This window comes from Bombyx mandarina, chromosome A1, assembly GCF_030267445.1.
Source record: "Bombyx mandarina strain Sakado chromosome A1, ASM3026744v2".
NCBI lineage: Eukaryota > Metazoa > Arthropoda > Insecta > Lepidoptera > Bombycidae > Bombyx > Bombyx mandarina.
Genome location: NC_143234.1, coordinates 6,288,737 through 6,310,095, shown reverse-complemented (window position 1 = coordinate 6,310,095; position 21,359 = coordinate 6,288,737). Strand labels below are relative to the sequence as shown.

General features: G+C 46.8%; 1 protein-coding gene across 10 annotated transcripts in view; it reads right to left on the bottom strand.

Moving 5' to 3' along the window:
- Positions 1-21,359, bottom strand: part of bent (projectin protein bent) — a 155,731-nt gene that overhangs the window by 34,469 nt on the left and 99,903 nt on the right. For all 10 annotated transcript variants that reach the window (XM_089739465.1, XM_089739458.1, XM_089739460.1 and 7 more), the window contains 23 exons: positions 20,880-21,147; positions 20,636-20,796; positions 19,852-19,993; positions 19,058-19,166; positions 18,516-18,720; positions 17,737-18,004; positions 17,098-17,258; positions 16,087-16,231; positions 15,552-15,704; positions 15,079-15,207; positions 14,325-14,515; positions 13,820-13,934; positions 13,249-13,444; positions 12,301-12,519; positions 11,441-11,642; positions 10,724-10,868; positions 9,762-9,893; positions 8,890-9,103; positions 8,226-8,379; positions 7,468-7,704; positions 6,193-6,407; positions 5,496-5,715; positions 170-5,158 (listed from right to left, as the gene is read on the bottom strand). In XM_089739465.1, the coding sequence (XP_089595591.1) occupies positions 170-5,158; positions 5,496-5,715; positions 6,193-6,407; positions 7,468-7,704; positions 8,226-8,379; positions 8,890-9,103; positions 9,762-9,893; positions 10,724-10,868; positions 11,441-11,642; positions 12,301-12,519; positions 13,249-13,444; positions 13,820-13,934; positions 14,325-14,515; positions 15,079-15,207; positions 15,552-15,704; positions 16,087-16,231; positions 17,098-17,258; positions 17,737-18,004; positions 18,516-18,720; positions 19,058-19,166; positions 19,852-19,993; positions 20,636-20,796; positions 20,880-21,147 (8,970 nt within the window). The remainder of the gene's footprint in view (positions 1-169; positions 5,159-5,495; positions 5,716-6,192; positions 6,408-7,467; positions 7,705-8,225; positions 8,380-8,889; positions 9,104-9,761; positions 9,894-10,723; positions 10,869-11,440; positions 11,643-12,300; positions 12,520-13,248; positions 13,445-13,819; positions 13,935-14,324; positions 14,516-15,078; positions 15,208-15,551; positions 15,705-16,086; positions 16,232-17,097; positions 17,259-17,736; positions 18,005-18,515; positions 18,721-19,057; positions 19,167-19,851; positions 19,994-20,635; positions 20,797-20,879; positions 21,148-21,359) is intronic.

Genomic DNA, 21,359 nt, shown 5'->3' with positions numbered 1-21,359 from the left:
GGCTTGAAGGCATCCGTTGTACTATAAAATCCGAAGCTTTAGAACTCATGTCCTTGAGGTGGGTGGCAGCGTTTATGTTGTAGATGTCTATGGGCTCCGGTAACGACTTAACACCAGGTGGGCTGTGAGCTCGTCCACCCATCTAAGCAATAAAAAAAAAGTTAGTCACCTTAGGTCTTGGGTTGCCAGTGAAGGGCACGGTGATCTTGATCTCCTCCCCGGCGATGACAGTGATGTCCCTGAGGCTGAGGTCGCTGGTGATGCGCGGCGAGTTGGGCGGCGCCCGGGCGCGGATGGCGTCCGAGCTCTGCGACCAGGGACCCTGGCCCGCCGCGTTCACAGCGGAAACACGGAACTCGTACTCGTGGTTCTCGATCAAACCGGTAACCTTCAAGGTCGTGTCGGGCACGTGCGCGTGGCATGCCTTGGTCCACTTATCCTCCGTGATGAGACGCTTCTCTACTATGTAGCCCGTGATAGGGGAGCCACCGTCGTGGCGTGGTTTGGTCCAAGTAATGGTGATAGAAGTTTCGCTGGTTTCAACCGACTTCGGCACGCCGGGCGGGCCTGGCGGGTCGAATGGATGTCTGGCCCTGATCGGTTCAGTTGTTTGCGCCGGGTCCGACTGTCCATACTGGTTTTCGGCCATAACTCTGAACTCGTAGCTCTTCCCGACAGTCAGGTTTTTGACGCGCAGGAACGGAGTCGTGACGTAGCCGGACACCTTGGTCCAGTTCGGCGTGCGCGCCTCGCGTTTCTCGACGACGTAGTTGGTAATTTCACCGCCGCCGTTCTCTTTCGGTGGGTTCCAGTACAGCGTGAGAGCTTCGCCTTCAAATTCGTCAGCGCGCAAGTTCTCCGGTTTTCCGGGTCGATCCAGCACTCTGACGTTGATCGTGGCTGTGTCATATCCAGAGGGATTACGCAGCTGCAGGCGGTATTGTCCTCCGTCGGATCTCTTAGCGTTCTTGACGACCAGAGATGCCGAGTCGGGCGTAATCTTTTGGAAAATTCTCGAGTCGCCTTCGACATCGAGCAGGTTGTCGTCAGCGAACCATTGCGCGGTCGGCTGCGGGAACCCAGTGTACGGCACGTGAATGGAGAAGTCTTCTCCGGCGCGCACCGTGATGTCTCTGACGCCGCCCAGGTCCATACAAGGCTTGTTTGGTTGTTCGGCGATGGTAATGTCAGCGGTAGGTTTACTTGGCTCCGATTTACCGACTTCGTTAACGGCGATAACCCTGAACTGGTATTCTTCGCCTTCCTTGAGTTTCGGTACAGTATGTACGAGGCTCGGAATAGGTACGTCGTTGACGTCCTTCCAGTCTTTGTCACCCTTGCCCTTTTGCTGTACGATGTAGCCCTTAATCTTAGCTCCACCGTCGCTTTTAGGTGGTCTCCAGGATAAAGTGACGGAATCTTTAGTAATTCTGTCCGGTTTCGGCGCTTCAGGAGCACTAGGCTTGAGTCGCTGTGTTTGAGCAGTGATCGGTTCGGTAGGCTTGCTCGGTTTCCCGGGTCCAGCCTCGTTGACGGCGATCACACGGAACTCATACTTGTTTCCTTCCCGCAAGTCCGAAACGGTATAGCACGTATTGGGAGTGGGGTAGTTGTTGACCTTTACCCAGTCCCCACCGCGTTCCCTCTTCTCGACATAGTATCCGGTGACAGGCTTGCCTCCACAGTTCGCGGGCGGGTGCCATTCCAGTGAGCAGCTGTTCGAGCTGTACCCGGTGACCTTCGGCGTGTCCGGCGCGTCGGGCGGATCGAACGGCGACTTGGCAATGATCGGTTTGCTCTCCAGAGGATCGGAGAGACCGTACAGATTCTCGGCGCGCACTCTGAATACGTACTTCTTGCCTTCGGTTAAGTTCTTCACAGTGAACGAACATTTAGGGCAGAATCCGGCCACGGTGCGCCAATCGTTGACACCAAATTCGGCAACTTCAACGACGTAGCCGGTGATCTCGCTGCCGCCGTCGTCGGTGGGAGGCTGCCACGTGAGGCTGATGGCGTCGTGCGTAACGGGGTTGCACATGAGAGGACCTTTCGGTACTCCCGGTTTATCTACGACGATGACTTCGATGTCCGCTGAATCATTGCCGTGTGCGTTAGACGCGGAAATTGTGTATTTTCCGGCGTCTTCTCTTGTTGATTTCTCGATAGACAGTTTAGTCTCATCGTTCTTGGTTTCAGCTGATAATCTGTGCGATGGCACAAGAGGAACGGAGCCCTTAGTCCACGAGATGGTCGGCGTGGGAGCGCCGGTGATTGGAATGTTAATGTTGATTGGTTCACCGGCGCGAACCTTGATCTTCTTGCCGATCAGGTGATCAAGCCAGAGTTTGGGTTTCTCCTTCATGGGCTTCGCGATGAACACGTTAGATTCGTCAGAAGGTTGTCCAGGTCCTGCTGCATTAACGGCGGACACTCTGTACTCATACTGGTGACCTTCTTGCACTCTATCGTCTTGGTATTCATTGAACCTCACGGGTTCCTTGTTCAGTTTGATCCAGCGGCCAGTGGCCTTGTCTCTCCTTTCAACATCATAGCCGAGAATGTTAGATCCACCGTTCGAAATAGGCGAAGACCATCTGACCTTGATGTGGTCTTTGTCTGCAGAGACGAGCTCCGGTTTCCCGGGTTTGCCAGGCACCGTGTACTGGTTTTTGGCGACAATAGGCTTATCTGTGACCAAAGGTTCGGAGCGTCCTTGCAAGTTCTCAGCGAATACTCTGAACTCGTACTGTGTGCCCTCCGAGAGCCTGGGGACAGTAGCGTGGTTGTACTTCGGGTTGACGTACGTTACCGCGGGCACCCAGCCGCCGCCGTGACTGAGGTCTCGTTTCTCAATGACGTAGGCTGTGAGTTCACTGCCGCCATTATCTTTGGGAGGTTTCCATGACAAAGTAACCGATTGTGCTGTGATTTCTTCGTAAGTGAACGGAGGCTGGGGAGCTCCTGGCACATCGAGCACTATCAATTCGAAGGAGCCTTCATCGGTACCGGAATCGTTCTTCAATTTTAGATGGTATGTACCAGCCTCGGAGCGTTTGCAGTTAACCGTGTGGATAATGGTGTGATGGCCGACAGACGTAACCGTCGTTCTTTCGTTAGTTACAACAGGTTTACCGTCACAGGTCCATGTGACCTCGGGAGTCGGTTCCCCGATAAAGTCCACGTCGAAGTGGAAGATAAGACCGGCCTTGATGCGGATCTCCTTGAGGGGAGTAAGGATCTTGGGTGCGACGAACCTGTCCTTGGCGGTGATGACGTCAGAGGGCTCGCTAGGCTCGGACTGACCGGCTTGATTGACGGCGATCACTCTGAACTCGTAATCTTGACCCTCGGTTAAGTCGGGCACGGTTGCTTTGGTTTTGCTGGGTGGTACATGCACAGCGTTCACCCAGTACGGGCTTCCCTTCTCTTTCTTCTGAATGATGTAGCCGGTAATCGGCGATCCTCCGTCCGATTTAGGCGCAGCCCATTGTAGGTCGACGTGATTCTTGCTCCAGTCTGTGGCTTCAGGTTTGCCAGGCGCGGTGGGCTCGTCGAATTCGTTCTTGGCGACGATAGCTCTCTCCAGTTCAAGAGGTTCAGATTGTCCGATGGCATTCACGGCGCTCACTCTGAACAAATACTCTTTCTTGTGAATTAATCTGGTGACCTGGTGCGACAGGAATGTGCTCATTCCAGCGTCCGACCAAGTGCCGCGGGTCAGGTCCATCTTTTCTATGACGTAATGCAAGATCGGCGAACCTCCGTCGTCCAGAGGCACTCTCCACGATAACGAGCAAGAGTCTTTCGTGATATCGGAAACGGTCAACGGCTTCTCCGGTTTCGAGGGTTTGTCCAGCACTGTGACTTGCGCAGTCGCCGAGCAGACTCCGAGGTCGTTCTTGAGGGTCAGTTTATAAACGCCTCCGTCGCTACGGACGGAGAATGGAATGTCCAGTATGACCCTGTTGTGCAGCAGTTGTATGTCGACCCTGTCCGAAGGATGGACGACTTTGCCGTTGATCTGCCACTCGACAGTAGGTTTAGGCGAGGCTTCGATAGGTATCTCGTATTGAATCCTCTGTCCCGCCTTAACTGTCTTATCTGCGAGTAACATCTTATCGAAGTGTGGGGCACAGAACCTGGCCTTGGCGACTTGTGGAGTGGACCCATCGCTAGGTTCTCCATTGCCGGCCTTGTTAACAGCGATTACTCTGAACTCGTATTCCTCGCCTTCTTGTAAGCCAGGTACTGTAGCGGTGGTTTGGTTTCCTGGCACAGTAGCTGCCACTTCCCAAGGTCCATACTTCTTCTTCGCTTCTATAATGTAGCCAGTAATGGGTGAACCTCCGTCCTTCTTTGGTGGCACCCATTCCAGGTCCATGTGATCTTTGTCCCAGTCTTTGACGACAGGTGTTCCGGGCTTGTCGGGGGTACCATAAGGATCCTTGGCAGTGATGGGCTCGTGTCCAACAAGAGGTTGAGACTCGCCATGTTTGTTGACGGCGCGGACTCTGAAGTTGTAGTCGTGTCCTTCGATGAGATGATCTATCCTGATGTTGCAGCCCTGTACCTCGCCGGCAGGGATCCAGCGCAAGTTCTCCTGGTCCATTTTCTCGACGACGTAGTGTGTGATTTCGGCACCACCGTCGTCCTTGGGTGGTCTCCAGCGCAGCGTGCATCCAGATTTAGTGATGTCGTCGGCACGCAGCGGTCCCTCGGGAGCGGTGGGCACGTCCATGACCAGCACCTTGACGGTAGCGGTGTCGGTACCGTTGATGTTTCTCGCTTTGAGCGTGTACGTGCCGGTGTCCGCTCGCTTGGCATCGATGACACGGAACTTCGTGCTGTGGTCGTCATTAACGATCTTGATTCTGTCGGTGTTGAGGACAACGTTGTCACCGTGGAGCCACTCCTTGGTCGGAGTGGGTTCGCCGGCGACCGGCACCTCGAGGTCGAAGTTCTGTCCGACCTTAACTTTGATGTCGAACATGAAGTTCCTGTCGATCTTGGGCGGCAGGTTCTTGGGACGGGCGAGGTGTGGAGCGGTGCCGTCACTAGGCTCACCCTTGCCGGCCTTGTTGACGGCACGAACACGGAATTCATATGTATTGCCTTCAATGAGGTCCGGGACTTTACCAGATGTGACGTCACCGTCGATCTGCAAAACAAAACGTATCAAGAGATAATAAATAAAACCATAACCAGTTTCTATGTATTTCGATATTCAATAACATTATACAAGCCTTCGTTTTTGTATTTTATTTTAATATTAGAGTAGCATTTTTATATGAAAGATTTTATCCTTAATTAACACATGGAATCCTCTTTTTTGTAAAGAAACATAGTTTTTCAGTCAATATTTTATTTTAGAAAATATGGACGGCCATGCATTGACAAATAAAGCCTTAGTTGCTCATGATCACGCCGACGGTAAAGTAATCGAAATTCAAAGTCATTTTAATGACATATATGTACATTGTTTGATCGTAACTCACCTTTGCGCATTCTTCCCAGTCGGGCGCGAATCGATCCTTCTTCTCAATGACGTATCCAGTGATGGGAGCCCCTCCATCGGTTTGCGGTCTGGTCCATTCCAGTTCCACAAAGTCTTTGTCGAAGTCCTTGATCTTCGGTGTGCCAGGTTTGCCAGCCACGTCGAACGGATTTTTGGCTTCCGTGGAGTGCGGGGTCGTAAGGGGGTCGGAACGGCCTTGCCTGTAAAAAATATAATAATATCATCTTTACTGGTCTCCTCATCTCTTTATTGGTATTAGTAACATTAAGGACTATATTAAATTTAAAATAGACCAACGGAAGTTAAGTATAGTGATAAAACAAAAAATCACTACATCATACAAAAAATATCGTCGTCGTGGCTTAAAGAATAAGACGTCCAATGCATTCGCATCTAGCGATGCACCGGTGTTTAAATCCTGCTTGATAGTACCAATTTTTCTAAAGAAATACGTACTTACCACCACTTTGCCTATTTCTGCCGTGAAGCAGTAATGAGTTTCGGTTTGAAGGGTGGGGCAGCCCTTGTAACTATACTGAGACCTTAAAACTTATTTCTCAAGGTGGGTGGCCCATTTATGTTGTAGATGTCTACGGGCTGTAGTAACCACATAACAACCAGGTGGGCTGTGTGCTCGACACCCACCTTAGCAAACACATTATAGATGAGACGTTTACCTGTTGACAGCGCTGACCCGGAACTTGTACTTGTGTCCGGGCTGCAGGCCGTCGACGGCGAGGCTGGTGACGGGCCCGTCAGTCTCACCGGCCGTGACCCAGCGCCCCGTGGCCTCGTCCATGCGCTCCACCACGTACTTGTCGATGGGCTGTCCGCCGTCGTCGGGCGGCGGCCTCCACGACAACGTGGCGCCGTTCGCGTGTACGTCCGATACCTGTCAATAAAAACGCCTTACATCAGTTTCAGGGCCACCACTTCGATAAAGCGGCACGACACGAGAACCCTCTCATCGTGGCCGGTAACTACATTCCCGAACCTGCGGACAGAATGGAAAGCAGTCGACGTCGCCCCAAACACGTCATAACGGTGCTTTTAGGTACCTCAAGCACCGGTCATCGTACTCGTTGAACCCGTCGCTTGCGACGAAGGGCTCGACGAGTAAATTAACCCACAGACACAGCCCACTGAGTTTCTCGCCGGATCTTCTCAGTGGGTCGCGTTTCCGATCCGGTGGTAGATTCTACGAAGCACGGCTCTTGCTAGGGCCAGTGTTAGCATCACTCTGGTTTGAGCCCCGTGAGCTCACCTACTAGTTAAGATTACGCTGAAATAGCCTCTCAAGGCTCTCATCTTAGGCAGCAAAAAAAAATTCAGGGCCAATTCGTATTGCGCTGAGCCGACTCTAGTCCTGTGGTTAACAGCACTTTATCGGTACAACAGTGTCGATTATCGGACACTTCTCAAAGCTCGTCGATTGGCGCTCGGTTCTCCAAAATATGTCCATATTTAATTCCTTTATTTGGCCATTGACTTGCCATACTGAAGCCCCACATTCGGGACTATGTATGTAGTTACATTTCGATTTTTCTGAAATGTAGTGTGAATTGTCTTGGTGGGTCCTTATCGTCGCAGAGCGGTGAGTTCAATTAAATAATATAATTAAAAATGTATGTGAAGAGGAAGTGTGAAAGTAGCAGTAATCAACAAATTAAAGAGCGGACGGTTAGCGTGGTATGGATATGTGATGCGTAGAGAGAAGATGCATGTGACTAGAAGATGTACGGAAATGGTAGTGCAAGGTAGAGGGGGAAGAGGTCGACCGAAGAAGACATGGATGAAGTGTGTGAATAACGCTAGAGAGAGAGAGAGAGGAGTGAGTGTTGAGATGACGGCTGATAGAAGAGAATGGAAGAGAAAAATTAGCTGTGCCGTCCCCACCTAGTGGGATAAGGTGGAGAAAAAGAAGAAGAAGAAAAACGTATGTAATATAATACCTTAAGCGGTCCACCGGGTGGCGCGGGCACGCTGAGCACGACGACCTCGACCTCGGCCACGTCCTTCCCGTTGCTGTTCTCCGCGGTGACGGTGTAGCGGCCGCTGTCGGCGCGCGTGGCCGCCTTGCAGCTCAGCTTCGTGTTGTAGTCCGTGTGCTGCACCTTCATGTCGCCGCCGGACTTCACTTCCTTCTTCGCCAGGTACCATTTCGTTACAGGCATCGGTTCTCCGGATACCTTTGAATGTTTAAGAAAATGTCATCATCGGCATCATCATCAGCCCATATCCATTAACGGTGCTTTTAGGCACCACAAGCACCGGTCCCCGTCCTCGTCGAACCCGTCGCTTGCGACGAAGGGCTCGACGAGCGAATTAACCCATAGACACAGCCCACTGAGTTTCTCGCCGGATCTTCTCAGTGGGTCGCGTTTCCGATCCGGTGGATGGTAGATTCTGCGAAACACGGCTTTTGCTAGGATCGGTTTTAACAACACACCGGTTTGAGCCCCGTGAGCTCACCTACACACGTTAGGGTGAAGCTGAAATAGCCTCTTAAGGCTATCAGCATAGGTAAGGAAAAAACAGCCCACAGTCATACTGGACATAGGCCTCTCCCAATCCACACCATTGAACCACCACTTTAGGAAAATATCAGTGGCTTCAAATTGTTTTTATTATCGATAATACTGAACGACAAAAGGAACGTGTTGTAAGTTTTACGGAATCAATAATTAAAGGATTATAAAAAAAAACTTACCTTAACATCAAATCCGAATTTCTGTCCGACTTTGATCTTAATATCGATAAGGTTGGTCCTGTCGATCTTGGGCGCCATGTTCCTGGGCTTGGCGACGATAGGATGAGTGCTATCGCTGGGCTCGCCTGGCCCGGCCTTGTTCACCGCACGTACTCTGTTGTATTAAATAATTAATATAGAGCTTATGTACTTATACTTAAATACTTATATTACTTGCGTTTGATTAATATCAGTTTTATTATAGTGACTATGGTATTGTTTTATAATTCATGGATCATTTTCTTTACTTTTGACACACACATATAATAAGATAGAGAGATATAAGGAATAACACTGGTAGTAGGACTTATTGTGAGCCCGCACGGGTAGGTACCACCGCCCCGCCTATTTCTGCTGTGAAACAGTAATGCGTTTCGGTTTGAAGAGTGGGGTAGCCATTCTAGATGTCTATGGGCTCCGGTAACCACTTAACGTCAGGTCGGCCGTGAGTTCGTCTACCCACTTAAGTAATAAAAAAAAACCTAGGATAAAAATACTTGAAATATACTGTGTGTAAAATGTGCCTGAATGGAAGAATAGTACATGCTGTCGATCGTATATTAGAATAAGGGCAAGAAGAAGGCATAGATAAACCATTATAATTGCTGTTGTAATAACGGCTTACCTAAACTCGTAGGTCTGTCCTTCGATAAGATCGGGCACGGTGGCGGAGGTCTTGCTGGCCGGTACCTCGACGGCCTTCTCCCAGTTGCCGAACTTGTCCTTCTTCTCGACGATGTAAGCCTCGACAGGAGCGCCACCGTCTTCGCGTGGTGGGGTCCATTTGAGGTCCACGTGGTCCTTGTCCCAGTCGGTAACGGTGGGCGTTCCAGGTGCGCCTAGATAAAGAATTTTTCGTTATAGCTATTTTATTATTACTTTATGGTTGTGTTGGTGTTGTGGTGGTGTTGGAGACGTCTATTCAGAATTCCGTGGACCGCGCACCGTACCAATGTTTCGATCCTGAAAGAGCTCAACGTCAAGGAGAGACTATTGTCAACAGTCCAAATACGAATCTTCAAGTTCTTCAGGCACATTACTCGTAATGAGGACTCTATTGAGCCGGTTGGTGGTGCAAGGGAAGGTTGAGAGCAAAAGATCTCGCGGACGATCTCCAACACGATAAACCGACCTCATAAAATCTGTGACTCACTCCAACATAAATTATTGCTCTCACTCTGCGAAACATCATGCCACATGGCATCGCATCGCGAGAGCATCGGTCTCGCAGGATCCGACTGATGCACAACTACAACCACTCTGTCAAGAGTGTACGACTAGGAAGACACTTTATGGTTGTAAATTGTTTTTTTTTTCGATATTTATTAAAACTAGATTTTCACCCTATCGCAATGATACTTATTGGAAACCACAAAAAATGTGATAGTGCAAAAATGTGATAGTGCAATATTTAAGCTTTAAAGAAACTTCTGTTCGAGACGGTTCCAAGTTATATACCCCACTTAGATAGCTTCCTTAAACTAAATCCCATCGTACCAGGTTCGTCGAACGGATTCTTGGCGACGATGGCGTGGTCTGTCACCAGCGGTTCAGATTCGCCCTCAGCATTGACGGCAGACACGCGGAACTTGTACTCCTTGCCAGGAGTCAAGCCGGTGACGTCGCATTCTGTAATAAAAAATACATTGTACTCTATTATCTATGATATTATCTCTGCCTTTGTAACGTACACTGCATTCTAAAGAAATGCTTAAGTTAGAATATGGATCTTTCATCTGTTAAATTAAGAGCTTTATTTAGATGCTCAAGCAGCTGTTTTTCGTATTTAATTTAATGCATCTCAGCAGTGAATTAGTTGCCTGATGTCTTATGCTATTTTAAACTTAGAGCTTGCTAATCGCTGAGTTTGTTTCGCCGGTTCTTCTCAGGACTGTGGCTTTTATTTTGGAACCGGTGGTAGAGTTAACATTGTTATTTGTATTTTGACATTCAACAAGTGTGTTATACTGACATCTAAGTTGAAATAAATGATTTTGAATTTCAATTTAAGAAATTTAACAGTTTCAATAAATGAATAGCTGGAAGCTATTTTACTGATATTTTGGTGACGCAAATTTCAACAAACAATACAATTGTTTTGCTCTGAGACGGTGACGTCATTATATATAATAGTTTAAAAAAAAAAATTTTTTTCTATCCTGCAACTTAGCAATCTGTTTCTTCAAAAACAATAATCTAATTTGATGTCAGATTTTCATCAGGAGAAGTTGAGTTAGCTGAGTTGTGGTCCCCAGTGGTGCCATTCTCATCTCCTGTCTCCGAATCTTATTGCTAGGTCTGATATACGACTCCTTTTCAGGCGAGAGTATCTTAAAAAAACTTTGTATAGCTTGTTTATTTCCAAAATGACTAAAATTTCGATTTAATTTACTTTTGCGTTTCCCAGCAAGGGCGCGTCTAGTTTTTTCCCAAAGCGATAATCACAAATAAAAACTCACTAGGCTCCTCAGATCTAGCACAGGGCACCCAGCAGCCGGTGTCGGTGTCGAGCTTGTCGATCTGGTAGTACTCGATGGGAGTGCCGCCGTCGTCCTTGGGCCTCTTCCATTTGAGTGTAGCTCCCTCTTTGTGGACATCCGAGATCTGCGATTCAATATAACATATCAGTGATTTAAGCCGGGGCAATAAAACGTTTTTATTTTTATCGCTTAGACGTATGAATGAGTTCACGGACCACGTGGTGTTAAGTATTTATCGGAGCCAATAGACATCAGCGGCGCAAATGCCGTAATAAGAGATTAACTCAGGTGGAATAGACCCAGTTTCCTGGACTCATTTACTGGTGGTAGAACCTCTTGTGCGTCCGCACGAGAGATACCTCTGCCCTGCCTATTTCTGCCGTGAAGCAGTGATACGTTTCGGTTTGAAGGGTGGGGCAGTCGTTGTAACTATACTTGAGACCTTAGAACTTATATCTCAAGGTGGGTGACGGCATTTACGTTGTAGATGTGTATGGGCTCCAATAACCATTTAACACCAGGTGGGCTGTGAGCTCGTCCGCCCGTTTAAACAATAAAATAATAAAAATTCCTATCACGTTGATCGATTAGTTCCCGGAATAGTGCTACCAAAGTACGACAGATGGCGCTCTAGTCTATTCGATACAAATAAATTTAATAACAAGTAATTAATGAGAAGCAATATTCCGTCGTCACCTGTATTGGTCCCTCGGGCTTGGTGGGCTTGTCGGTGACGGTGACGTTGATGGTGACGGCGTCTTTCCCGCTGGAGTTGACCGCGGTGACGGTGTACTCGCCGGTGTCGTCGCGCCGCACCGGCCGCACCACCAGCTTCGTGAAGTACTCCGGGTTGTCGATGCTCACCGCCTTCGATGGCCGCAGAGGCATATTTTGGTATCTTTAAATGAAAATAAGTATTAAAATAAGAGCATAGTTACTACCATTTTGTTTTTATTGATTAGACATTTTGACATACAGTTTAGTATGTTGTGTAAACAGGCGGAAAAGCTCACGTTCCACCTCGTGTCAAATGGTTACCAGAGCCAATAGACATCAGCAATGTAAATGCCGGCAACCACCTTGAGACATACAATACTTCTATACTAATATTATAAAGAGGAAAGCTTTGTTTGTTTGTTTGTATTGAATAGACACCGAAACATTATTTAACTATTTGAAAGCTACACTATTCCCGAGTGACATAGGCTATAATCTTTTTTGAAAAAAAAATAGGGATCCTTACTAAAACTCCAATAATGTAGCCCAAAGTGTAAAAAAATTACCTAAAATATTCTTTACGTCACATGTCCTTTGAAAACGAATAATGATAAAATAAAATAATGCACTACGACTTTGTAGAACACGTTATTATTTACAAAATGTGTCGCTACAGCATATGTCTAACTATTATAGTTATGCCGTAATAAGTGTTCATTTATTTAAAAAAATAAAACAACGTCAAATATCGTTGAAATTTTTGTTAAAGACCCGAGCGGAGCCGGAGCGGGCCGCTTGTTTAAAAATAATTTTGAGAGTAAAAAACTTTCCAAGCTTACCTCCATTCAACAGCTGGGGCTGGTTCTCCCGCGACGGCGGCCTCCAGCTTGAGTGTAGCTCCGGCGGACAAAGTGACGTCACGGAGGTGTCTCCTGTCGATCTTCGGAGCCAGGAAGCGAGCCTTCGCCACGAAGTTCTTAGAAGAGTCCGAGGGTTTGCTCTGACCAGCCTTGTTGATAGCGATCACACGGAACTGGTACTCGTTGCCTTCGATCAGCCTAGACGGGTTAAAATAATTAAATTATTGCAATTTTTAAGAACATTTAAGGAAATGGCACGTGCTGGTGGTCAACTGTACAGTTTTCGCTCAGTTCTGTCCTATTGTGAACCAACATTACAGTTCCGCGGTGGGAGCACATTTTGTCGCCCGAAGTACTCGAGGGATACGATCCGAGGTCCCATTACGGGAACATGCACTTTTCTATGAAAGACGTGTTCATGAACGTCTTCACCGTCACGCATATTATCAGCCTCGCCCGAACTGGCTACGGTTGCCATCGGAAGGATAGTACGGTTATTATAGTTTTATTGAGACTTCGATCTAACATCTGTGTGCTTAGTGCGAGTTTTTTAACGTTCTCGATATCGTAAAAATTATCTCCACAATGCGCATGAGTGCGAAAACGAGTGATCAAATGTAAAACGCAACGTTTTTGCAATATAATGTTTTTTTTATGAAGATTTAATGTGAATTGTTTAAAATAAAAAAATCACCAATGGCAACTCCCTCAATATTATCAATGTAGCTTAGTCATACTAATTTCTTTTTATTTATGATTTTAATTATGTATTTGTATGGAATGAGATCGTTTGCCTGCGTTTGCCGCTAGGGGCGCTGTTCCAACTGCATACAAAATTTGGGCTAACTTTTACGCTATCGAGTACGTTAAAAAGCTCGCACTAAGCACACTGCTCCAAGAACCCAGACGAGTCTTGTCTTAACTTACCCATTTACAGTAGCAGTGGGTGTGGGCGTGTGGGTCTCCACAGCCTTCTCCCACAGCGGACTGTATTTGTCTTTCTTCTCGACGATGTAGCCGATAATGGGTGATCCTCCGTCTGATAGCGGCGCCTCCCATTTGAGGTCCACGTGGTTGGCCGACCAGTCGTCTGGGACGGGAGCTGAAGGCGCATCTGGTACGGCTGAAGAGATAACAAATAAATTAGACTGGTTTATTTGTGGGGTCCACTGACATGGTCAACCTCGCTAGCGTACATCACCGACTGCAGACTATTCGATGCCAAGCCATTAAGAACAGGTCATAGGGCTCAATGAACATCACGGAAGGATTTTTTTCCAGATCCGGTATGTATACGATTCATATGATGTTAAATAGTTATTATGGCGCATGGAAACCATCAATGCTAGTGGCAAGGCCAAACTCCTGCCTACAGACGATACACAATTCAATAAAAAATCCCTCTACATATATGTCTTTCTAAGTTAGTAAACATAAAATTCGTTAAGTTATACCATGAGGCACACATCACATAGTAAGGTTAGCTCGATACACTTACTGTAGGGATCCTTAGCGACAATAGCTCCGTACGTATCTAGAGGCTCCGATTCACCCTCCTTATTGATGGCCTTCACGCGGAACTTGTACTCGTGGCCCGGCGTTAGACCCTCGACCTTGAGAATAAAACAATATATTAAAGATTGTTTAAATACACATATAAAATAGAGATCTAATGTTCCTGCCACTCTCAATCAGACAAACCAATACCACCACCATGTCTATTTCTGCCGTGAAGCAGTAATGCGTTTCGGTTTGAAGGGCGGAGTAGCCGTTGTAACTACACGAGACCTTAGAACTTATATCTCAAGCTGGGTGGCGCATTTACGTTGTAGATGTCTATGGGCTCCAGTAACCACTTAACACCAGGTGGCCTGTGAGCTCGTACACTCATTTAAGCAATAAAAAAAAAAGACATAAAGACAGATTGTCCATTGCAGTGGTTAATGATACTTTTTACATAACGGAATGGCTGTGTTGTCGGGTCACAGATACGGGTCACTCACTTCCATCTCGGGCACGTTGCCGATGGTGTTGCCCACGGGCAGCCACACGCCGGTCTCGGTGTCGTACTTCTCGACGAGGTAGGAGTCGATGGGCTCGCCTCCGTCGTCCTTGGGCCGCTTCCACTTGAGCGTGCAGCCGTCCTTGTGCACGTCCGACACTTCGAGCGGCCCCTCCGGCTTGTCGGGTTTCGCTGTCGAATTCACATAATTAAATTGCAGTTTATACATTGTATTTAATTCAATAGTGCTTACAAATCTATACTAATATATAAATCTACAGTGGTTTTTACGGATGTTCCGTTATAACTACTGAACCATGCATCCGATTGACTTAAAACTTGGTATCCATGTAGAAAATACATGTACTTAATGGATAGGCTAATATTTATATGAGTGTTGGACTCCCTACGCCAGTTGCGGGGGCGTTAATGATGAGAATCTTTGTGGGGGTAAGAAATAATAATGTTAATTTTAAATGTCCAGCGAAGCGGACTGGTACAACTAGTTATCTCATATGCGTAGGTTTATAGATACTAATGAAGACATTACCTACTAATTTTGTTTTGTATTTTTATTAGAGTTTTATTAATATTGAAAAAGAGCATAGATTTGTTTGTTTACGATGATAATAATGGAGACTGCGTGGGATTATCTTGAGTTCTCGTGCGTTCCGATTTCATAGTGATGAGGTCATTAAAAGCTTGAAGTCCTAAGCGATTTGTTGTAATTTATCGTGTTTAGATAATGAACTTACATGTGACAATGATCTCGAGCTCGGCGGTGTCCTGCCCGTACTTGTTGGTGGCCTGTATCTTGTACGTGCCGGAGTCCTTGCGGCGCGGACTCGCGTGCTGATACTTGCTTAGGTACGGCACGTTCACCACTACAATACAACAATAAAAAAGAACTTTAGAAATATTGATTTTAGAGAAATACCTCTGCCCCTTTTGAAGATAGTTTTGAGGTTCCATGTAGGTATGTGAAGATTCGGAGACTACGTACGGTCATCTGGCTACAAGCGCACCCAACGGATAGAAACATTCTGAAGTCAGTGGGCTGATCGCGTTGCCTATTGATAGTCGGAAGGGCTCCAATATTCGATGTAATTCATTCGTCGCGATATCGTTCGTGACCAGACATGTGAAGTAAGTTCTCGTGCCGACAGATTACCTTTGGGGGTCGCAGTGCTGCCGCTATGGCAATTATGGCATCTGAATGACAACTTACGTTTGAGTCCGTTTCCACTGAGGACGGACTTTCCGTTGAGGGTCCACGTGACCTCGGGGGCGGGCTCGCCGGAGACCTTCACGTCCAGCGCAATGGGCTCGCCCTCGCGGACCTTGATGGTGCGAAGGTTGCGACGGTCGATCTTGGGGGGCACTGGAATTTCGGTATAATTAAATTAAGGGTTACCATTGCTTTGGAAATTCTTTATTTTCTTCCTAGCTATGCTGATAGCCTTGAGAGGCTATTTCAGCTTCTTAACGTGTAGGTGAACTCACGGGGCTCAAACCGGGAGTGTTGCTAACACTGGCCCTAGTAAGAGCAGTGTTTTGCAGAATCTACCATCGGGTCGAAAACGCGACGCACTGAGCAGATCCGGCGAAAATCTAAGTGGGCTGTGTCTATGAGTTAATTTACTCGTCGAGCCCTTCGTGTGGAAATTCTTATGGTTTCTCGTTACCTCTGTTTTGTTAATCTGGTAACAAAGCCGGATTAAAATTTATAACTGAATTCGATTGAAAAGCCTCTCTCCACTCACGTCTCCTGGGTTTGCAGACGACGCTCTTGCTGGCGTCGCTGGGCTCGCCCGGGCCGGCCTCGTTGACCGCGCGGACCCGGAACTCGTACTCCGTGCCCTCGTCCAGGTTCGGTACTGTGGCCTTGTCGTTGTCGTTAGGTCCGACCTGCGGAAGCAAACGCACAGAATAATAAAAGTGGTCATTTAATTACAATTTACTATAACTACATCTAAGGTCTTACTGAAAAACATACACGCTCCGAATAATCATTGAGTATAAAACGCCTCTTTGAAATTCGATTTTTTTTTATCATAGCTTAGCTGGGTGAACAAGCTCACGGCAGACCTAATGTTGAGAGGTTTTTGAAGCTACATAGACTCCTCTCTTTTTCTCCACCTTATTCCACTAGGTGGGGTCGACACAGCTAATTTTTCTTCCCTTCTATCAACCGTCATCTCAACACTCACTCTTCTCTCTCTCATATCGTCATTCACACACTCCATCCATGTCTTTTTCGGTCGACCTCTTCCCCCTCTATCTTGCATTACCTCCTAGTCACATGCATCTTCTCTCTACGCATCACATGCCCATAGACACCGAGAACTTTAATATCACCGCCCACCTTAAGAAATGAGTTCAAACTTTTTAAGCCGGAACGTATTAATGCTTGTCGGTCGAAATAGGCAGGGACGTGGTACCTACCGGTGCGGACCCACAAGACGCCAGTATATGTTCTATAGCAGATAAAAAGGACTATTTTATAAACCAGCGTGACTATATTACAGTACCAGGCAATAAATATTGCACATCGATATTTAGAAAGAGACAGTCGTCTAATTTTGTTTTTGTTGTAGGGCGTTACCTGTTTGTGATGAAACACTAACGATCGGGTATCTATGGAGACTAAATGTCAATTAGGTAATGTGCGACTGGTGTAACGCTCTACAAAGCAAAAATTAACCGTCTCTTTCCCACGGTCGATGTGCAATATTTATCGCCGGGTACTGGACAATGTTTCTGCGACATCTCACCTCGCAAGCCTTCACCCACTTAGGCGAGCCGACTTCGCGTTTCTCGATGATGTACCCGGTGATGGGAGCTCCACCGTCCTTGACCGGCTTCTCCCATTTGAGGTCCACGTGGTCCTTGTCCCAGTCCACCACCTCAGGTGTGCCGGGCTTGCCGGGCTCGTCTGTGTCGCAATAAGAGAATCACCCAATCGGCATTAAAGCGATTTTACTATAAGCCTAATCGTTTTGAAGTATTTATGTATTGACATATTAAAAAAAATATATTGCAATATTAAGTGTTCTTTGTAAATCATTGTATGTCCAATATTCTTTCGTGCATAAAACTGCAAGATCTAATTTAGATTTCGTTTTATTTACTTTGCAAGAGTTTCGTTCCGCTACGACAACGAGGTTCGGAGTTTGGTAGTGAAACAATGCTTTTATTAAAAATAAACATTATATTCTTTTCAAGAACATTGAATTTAAAATTTTGTTTATTTGTAGTTTAAAGTGGGTGTGGCCAGTCTCATATTCAAAATATATATATATTTTTTAATATAACGATTGCAGATGAGTATTCCACACTGATGCTCATGGGCATCAACCGTGCTGACATGATGCACTGGCATGAGTTACTACCAGATGGATTCCTACGCTTACCAAACGGATTTTTGGCGATGATCGAATGTTCTGCCTCCAGCGGCTCGGACTGCCCCTCGTTGTTGACGGCGGACACTCTGAACTTGTACTCGTGTCCGGGGACGAGGTTCTCCAGCTCGGCCTTGGGGTCCTTGGTCTTGGCGGCCGGCATCCAGCGCCCGGTCTCCGTGTCCAGCTTCTCGACGAGGTAGTGGTCGATGGGCGCGCCGCCGTCGTCAAGCGGAGGACTCCATTTCAACGTGCAACCTTCCTTGTGCACGTCCGATATCTGAGAACATTGTATTTTGTTTTATAGAAGTTATCTGCGCTACGGTTAGCAAATTATTACCTCGAATTGTAATGTTTGGGCGTTATACAAAAAAAAAAGATGTGTGGTGTCGTGGGACACCGGATAGGAACGAAGTTCCTTATTATCAAAATATGAATTTTAAGTTCTATTCGAGGTATAAAGAAAATAAAACTGGTGGTTTCGCAACAACCCACGGTCATTCGGTAACGTGCGAACTTATTGTGGTACACTTCATTCACGGTTGTTTGCATAAGAGTTAGTGTATTGCGCAAACGAACGCTCTGAGATCGTGGTCAATGAATGATACAAAAATATGTAATTTTTTGTACGTTATTACAAAGTTAAGTCGTGTGTGCATTACTAATAAAAATCTTACGTTACGGACGTTTTTTCCCGGTTAGGGTACCCCTCCGCATCATCCCAACAATTATGTAGTATTAATATTATTATTAATGATATGAATAATAATATGAATTATTGTTAATATTACCTTCAGCGGTCCCTCGGGCTTAGCCGGGACATCCAAAACGTGAACTTGTATGGTGGCCTCGTCCTTGCCGCTACTGTTCTCCGCCTTGAGCGTGTAGCTTCCGCTGTGCTTGCGGGAAGCTATCACAACGGAGAGCTTCGTCTTGTAGTCTTCCACGTCCACTGAAAGGTCGTCCCTTGAAGACAACCTCTCCTTGTTGTGGAACCTGACGAGAAACATATTTCACATTCAATGGATAGTTCAATATATATAATGAAAATTGTTTTTTTTTGTTTTTATTGCTTAGATGGGTGGACGAGCTCACAGCCCACCTGATGTTAAATGGTTACTGGAGCCCATAGACATCTACCTTCACCTTGAGATATAAGTTCTAAGGTCTCAGTATAGTTACAACGGCTGGCCCACTCTTCAAACCGAAACGCATTACTGCTTCGCGGCAGAAATAGGCGGGGCGGTGGTACCTACCCGTGCGGACTCACAAGAGGTCCTACCACCAGAAAGATGTCGCGAGACATGCGACGTTGGTTGATGCCATCACTCACCAAGTCTTGGTCGGAGGCGGCTCTCCGCTGACCTTGACGTCCAGCCTGATGTGCTGCCCGGCCTTGATGGTGATGTCGCGCATGTTGGTGCGGTCGATCTTCGGCGGAGCTGTTATAGAAAACGTATATGGATACCCGATTTCGTTTTTATATACACGGAGTGATGTTGGCCCGAAGGTATTCGCGGTTTCACCAGGGCAAATGGGTGATCTTGGACTCAGCCGGGAAGGAAGGAATTAATTCACAAATGTCAAAACAGGCAGCAAATTACGTTTGAAAGTGAAACGTTTGCAGTAAACCAACAGGTAAACGGAAGGACTGCGGGTGCTCAGCCACGAGACTGTACGATTAGTAGTTGTATTGTCTATCTTGCACTAAAGCAATTACCATATGTTCTCATGTGTGTCACAAGCAAGCCATCTTAGACAAGAAAGAAGATCTAGAGATCACGTGGATCATAGTCAAGTGGTTAGTTGAGACAAGGCAACAAACAGCCTTTGTAATCTGCATATTTATTTTTCATAAAAAATACAGCTTGTCATTTTCGCAAGCATATTCGGAAAATATCAACAAAAAATATATAGGAACATGGGATATAATTGAATGAATTGCACCTTAAATCTTTTCGTTGGCACCGAAATTTGAACAGTGTGCTTTGTGCGAGTTTTTTAACGTTCTCGATAGTGTAAAAGTTAACTCAACGTTTCATTTCTATTTCAGTTAACTTTTACGCTATCGAGAACGTTAAAAAACTCTCACTAGCTCTATCGGTAGAGCCTCGGGTCGATACTCACCGAATCTGTCCTTGATCAGGAGGTTATCAGTGGCGGCAGAAGGTTTTCCGGGCCCGGCCTTGTTCACGGCCTTCACACGGAACTGATACTGTTTGCCCTCGATGAGGTCCGGCACCCGGGCCTCCGTCTTGTTGCCCGGCACCTGCAACACAAAGCAACAATGGAACTCTATCTGTGATATAACATAAAATGAGTGAAGTCAGGTTAGAAAATTCTCATTACGGATCCTCGCGATCCATTAACAACGTTTTTAGGTACATCAAGCACCGAGCACCGTCCTCGCCGAACCCGTCGCTTGCGACGAAGGGCTCGACGAGTAAATTAACCCACAGACATAGCCCGCTGAGTTTCTCGCCGGATCTTCTCAGCGAGTCGCGTTTCCGATCCGGTGGTAGATTCTGCGAAGCACTGCTCTTGCTAGGGCCAGTGTAAGCATCACTCCCGGTTTGAGCCCCGTGAGCTCACCTACACGTCAAGACGAAGCTGAAATAGCCTTTCAAGGCTATCAGCATAGTTAGGAAAAAAAATTGAATATACATATTGTTTGTAATTTAAATAATTTAATTGAAAGTAAAACTTTAGTGGTCTTAAAGCTGTTCGTCAACCGATTTTATTTTTTATTTAGTATCTATTCTCTCTCTTCCTAGCTATGTGTCCCACATGGTGGGGTCCAGTTTTCTTTGTAGCTATAAGCGAACTTAATTTTAGTGTGATGAACATATATATATGTATAATATATATATATTTACTACTACTACTAGTTACTACTAGGGTGGCCACGTACCTCGACCGCCTTAACCCATTTGCCGGTGTCCCTGTCCTTCTTCTCGACGATGTATGCGGTGATGGGAGCCCCGCCGTCGTTGGCCGGCTTCTCCCACTTGAGGTCCACGTGCTCCTTGCTCCAGTCCTTGAACTCTGGCTTGCCGGGAGCGTCGGGCTCGCCTGCACAGGGATTATTGTGCATAAGTTCGGTGTTTTTTCTCTCAGGAACAACTTACTGATCGTCTAATTGAAAGCTAGCTCACCATATGGGTTCTTGGCTGTGGTGGCGGACTCGGTGACGAGCGGCTCGCTCTCGCCCTCAGGGTTGACCGCTTTCACCCTGAACATATAGTCTTTGCCTTCGTTGAGGCCGGTGACGTCAGCCTCTGGGGTCTTGGTGGTGCAGACAGGGACCCATCGTCCGGAGTCCGTGTCCATGCGCTCCACGACGTAGCTCTCGATGGGCTCGCCGCCGTCGTCTTCTGGCGGCTCCCACTTGAGCTTGCAGCCGTCGGCCTTCACGTCCGATACCTGGAATAAGTCACAAATTCGATTAGAGACTTTTAGTTTTTTGTTATAGCTTAGATGGGTAGACGTAAATGCGCCACCCACCTTGAGATATAAGTTCTAAGGTCTCAGGTATAGTTACAACGGCTACCCACCCTTCAAATCGAAACGCATTACTGCTTTACGGCAGAAATAGGCAGGGCGGTGGTACCTACCCGTGCGGACTCACAAGAGGT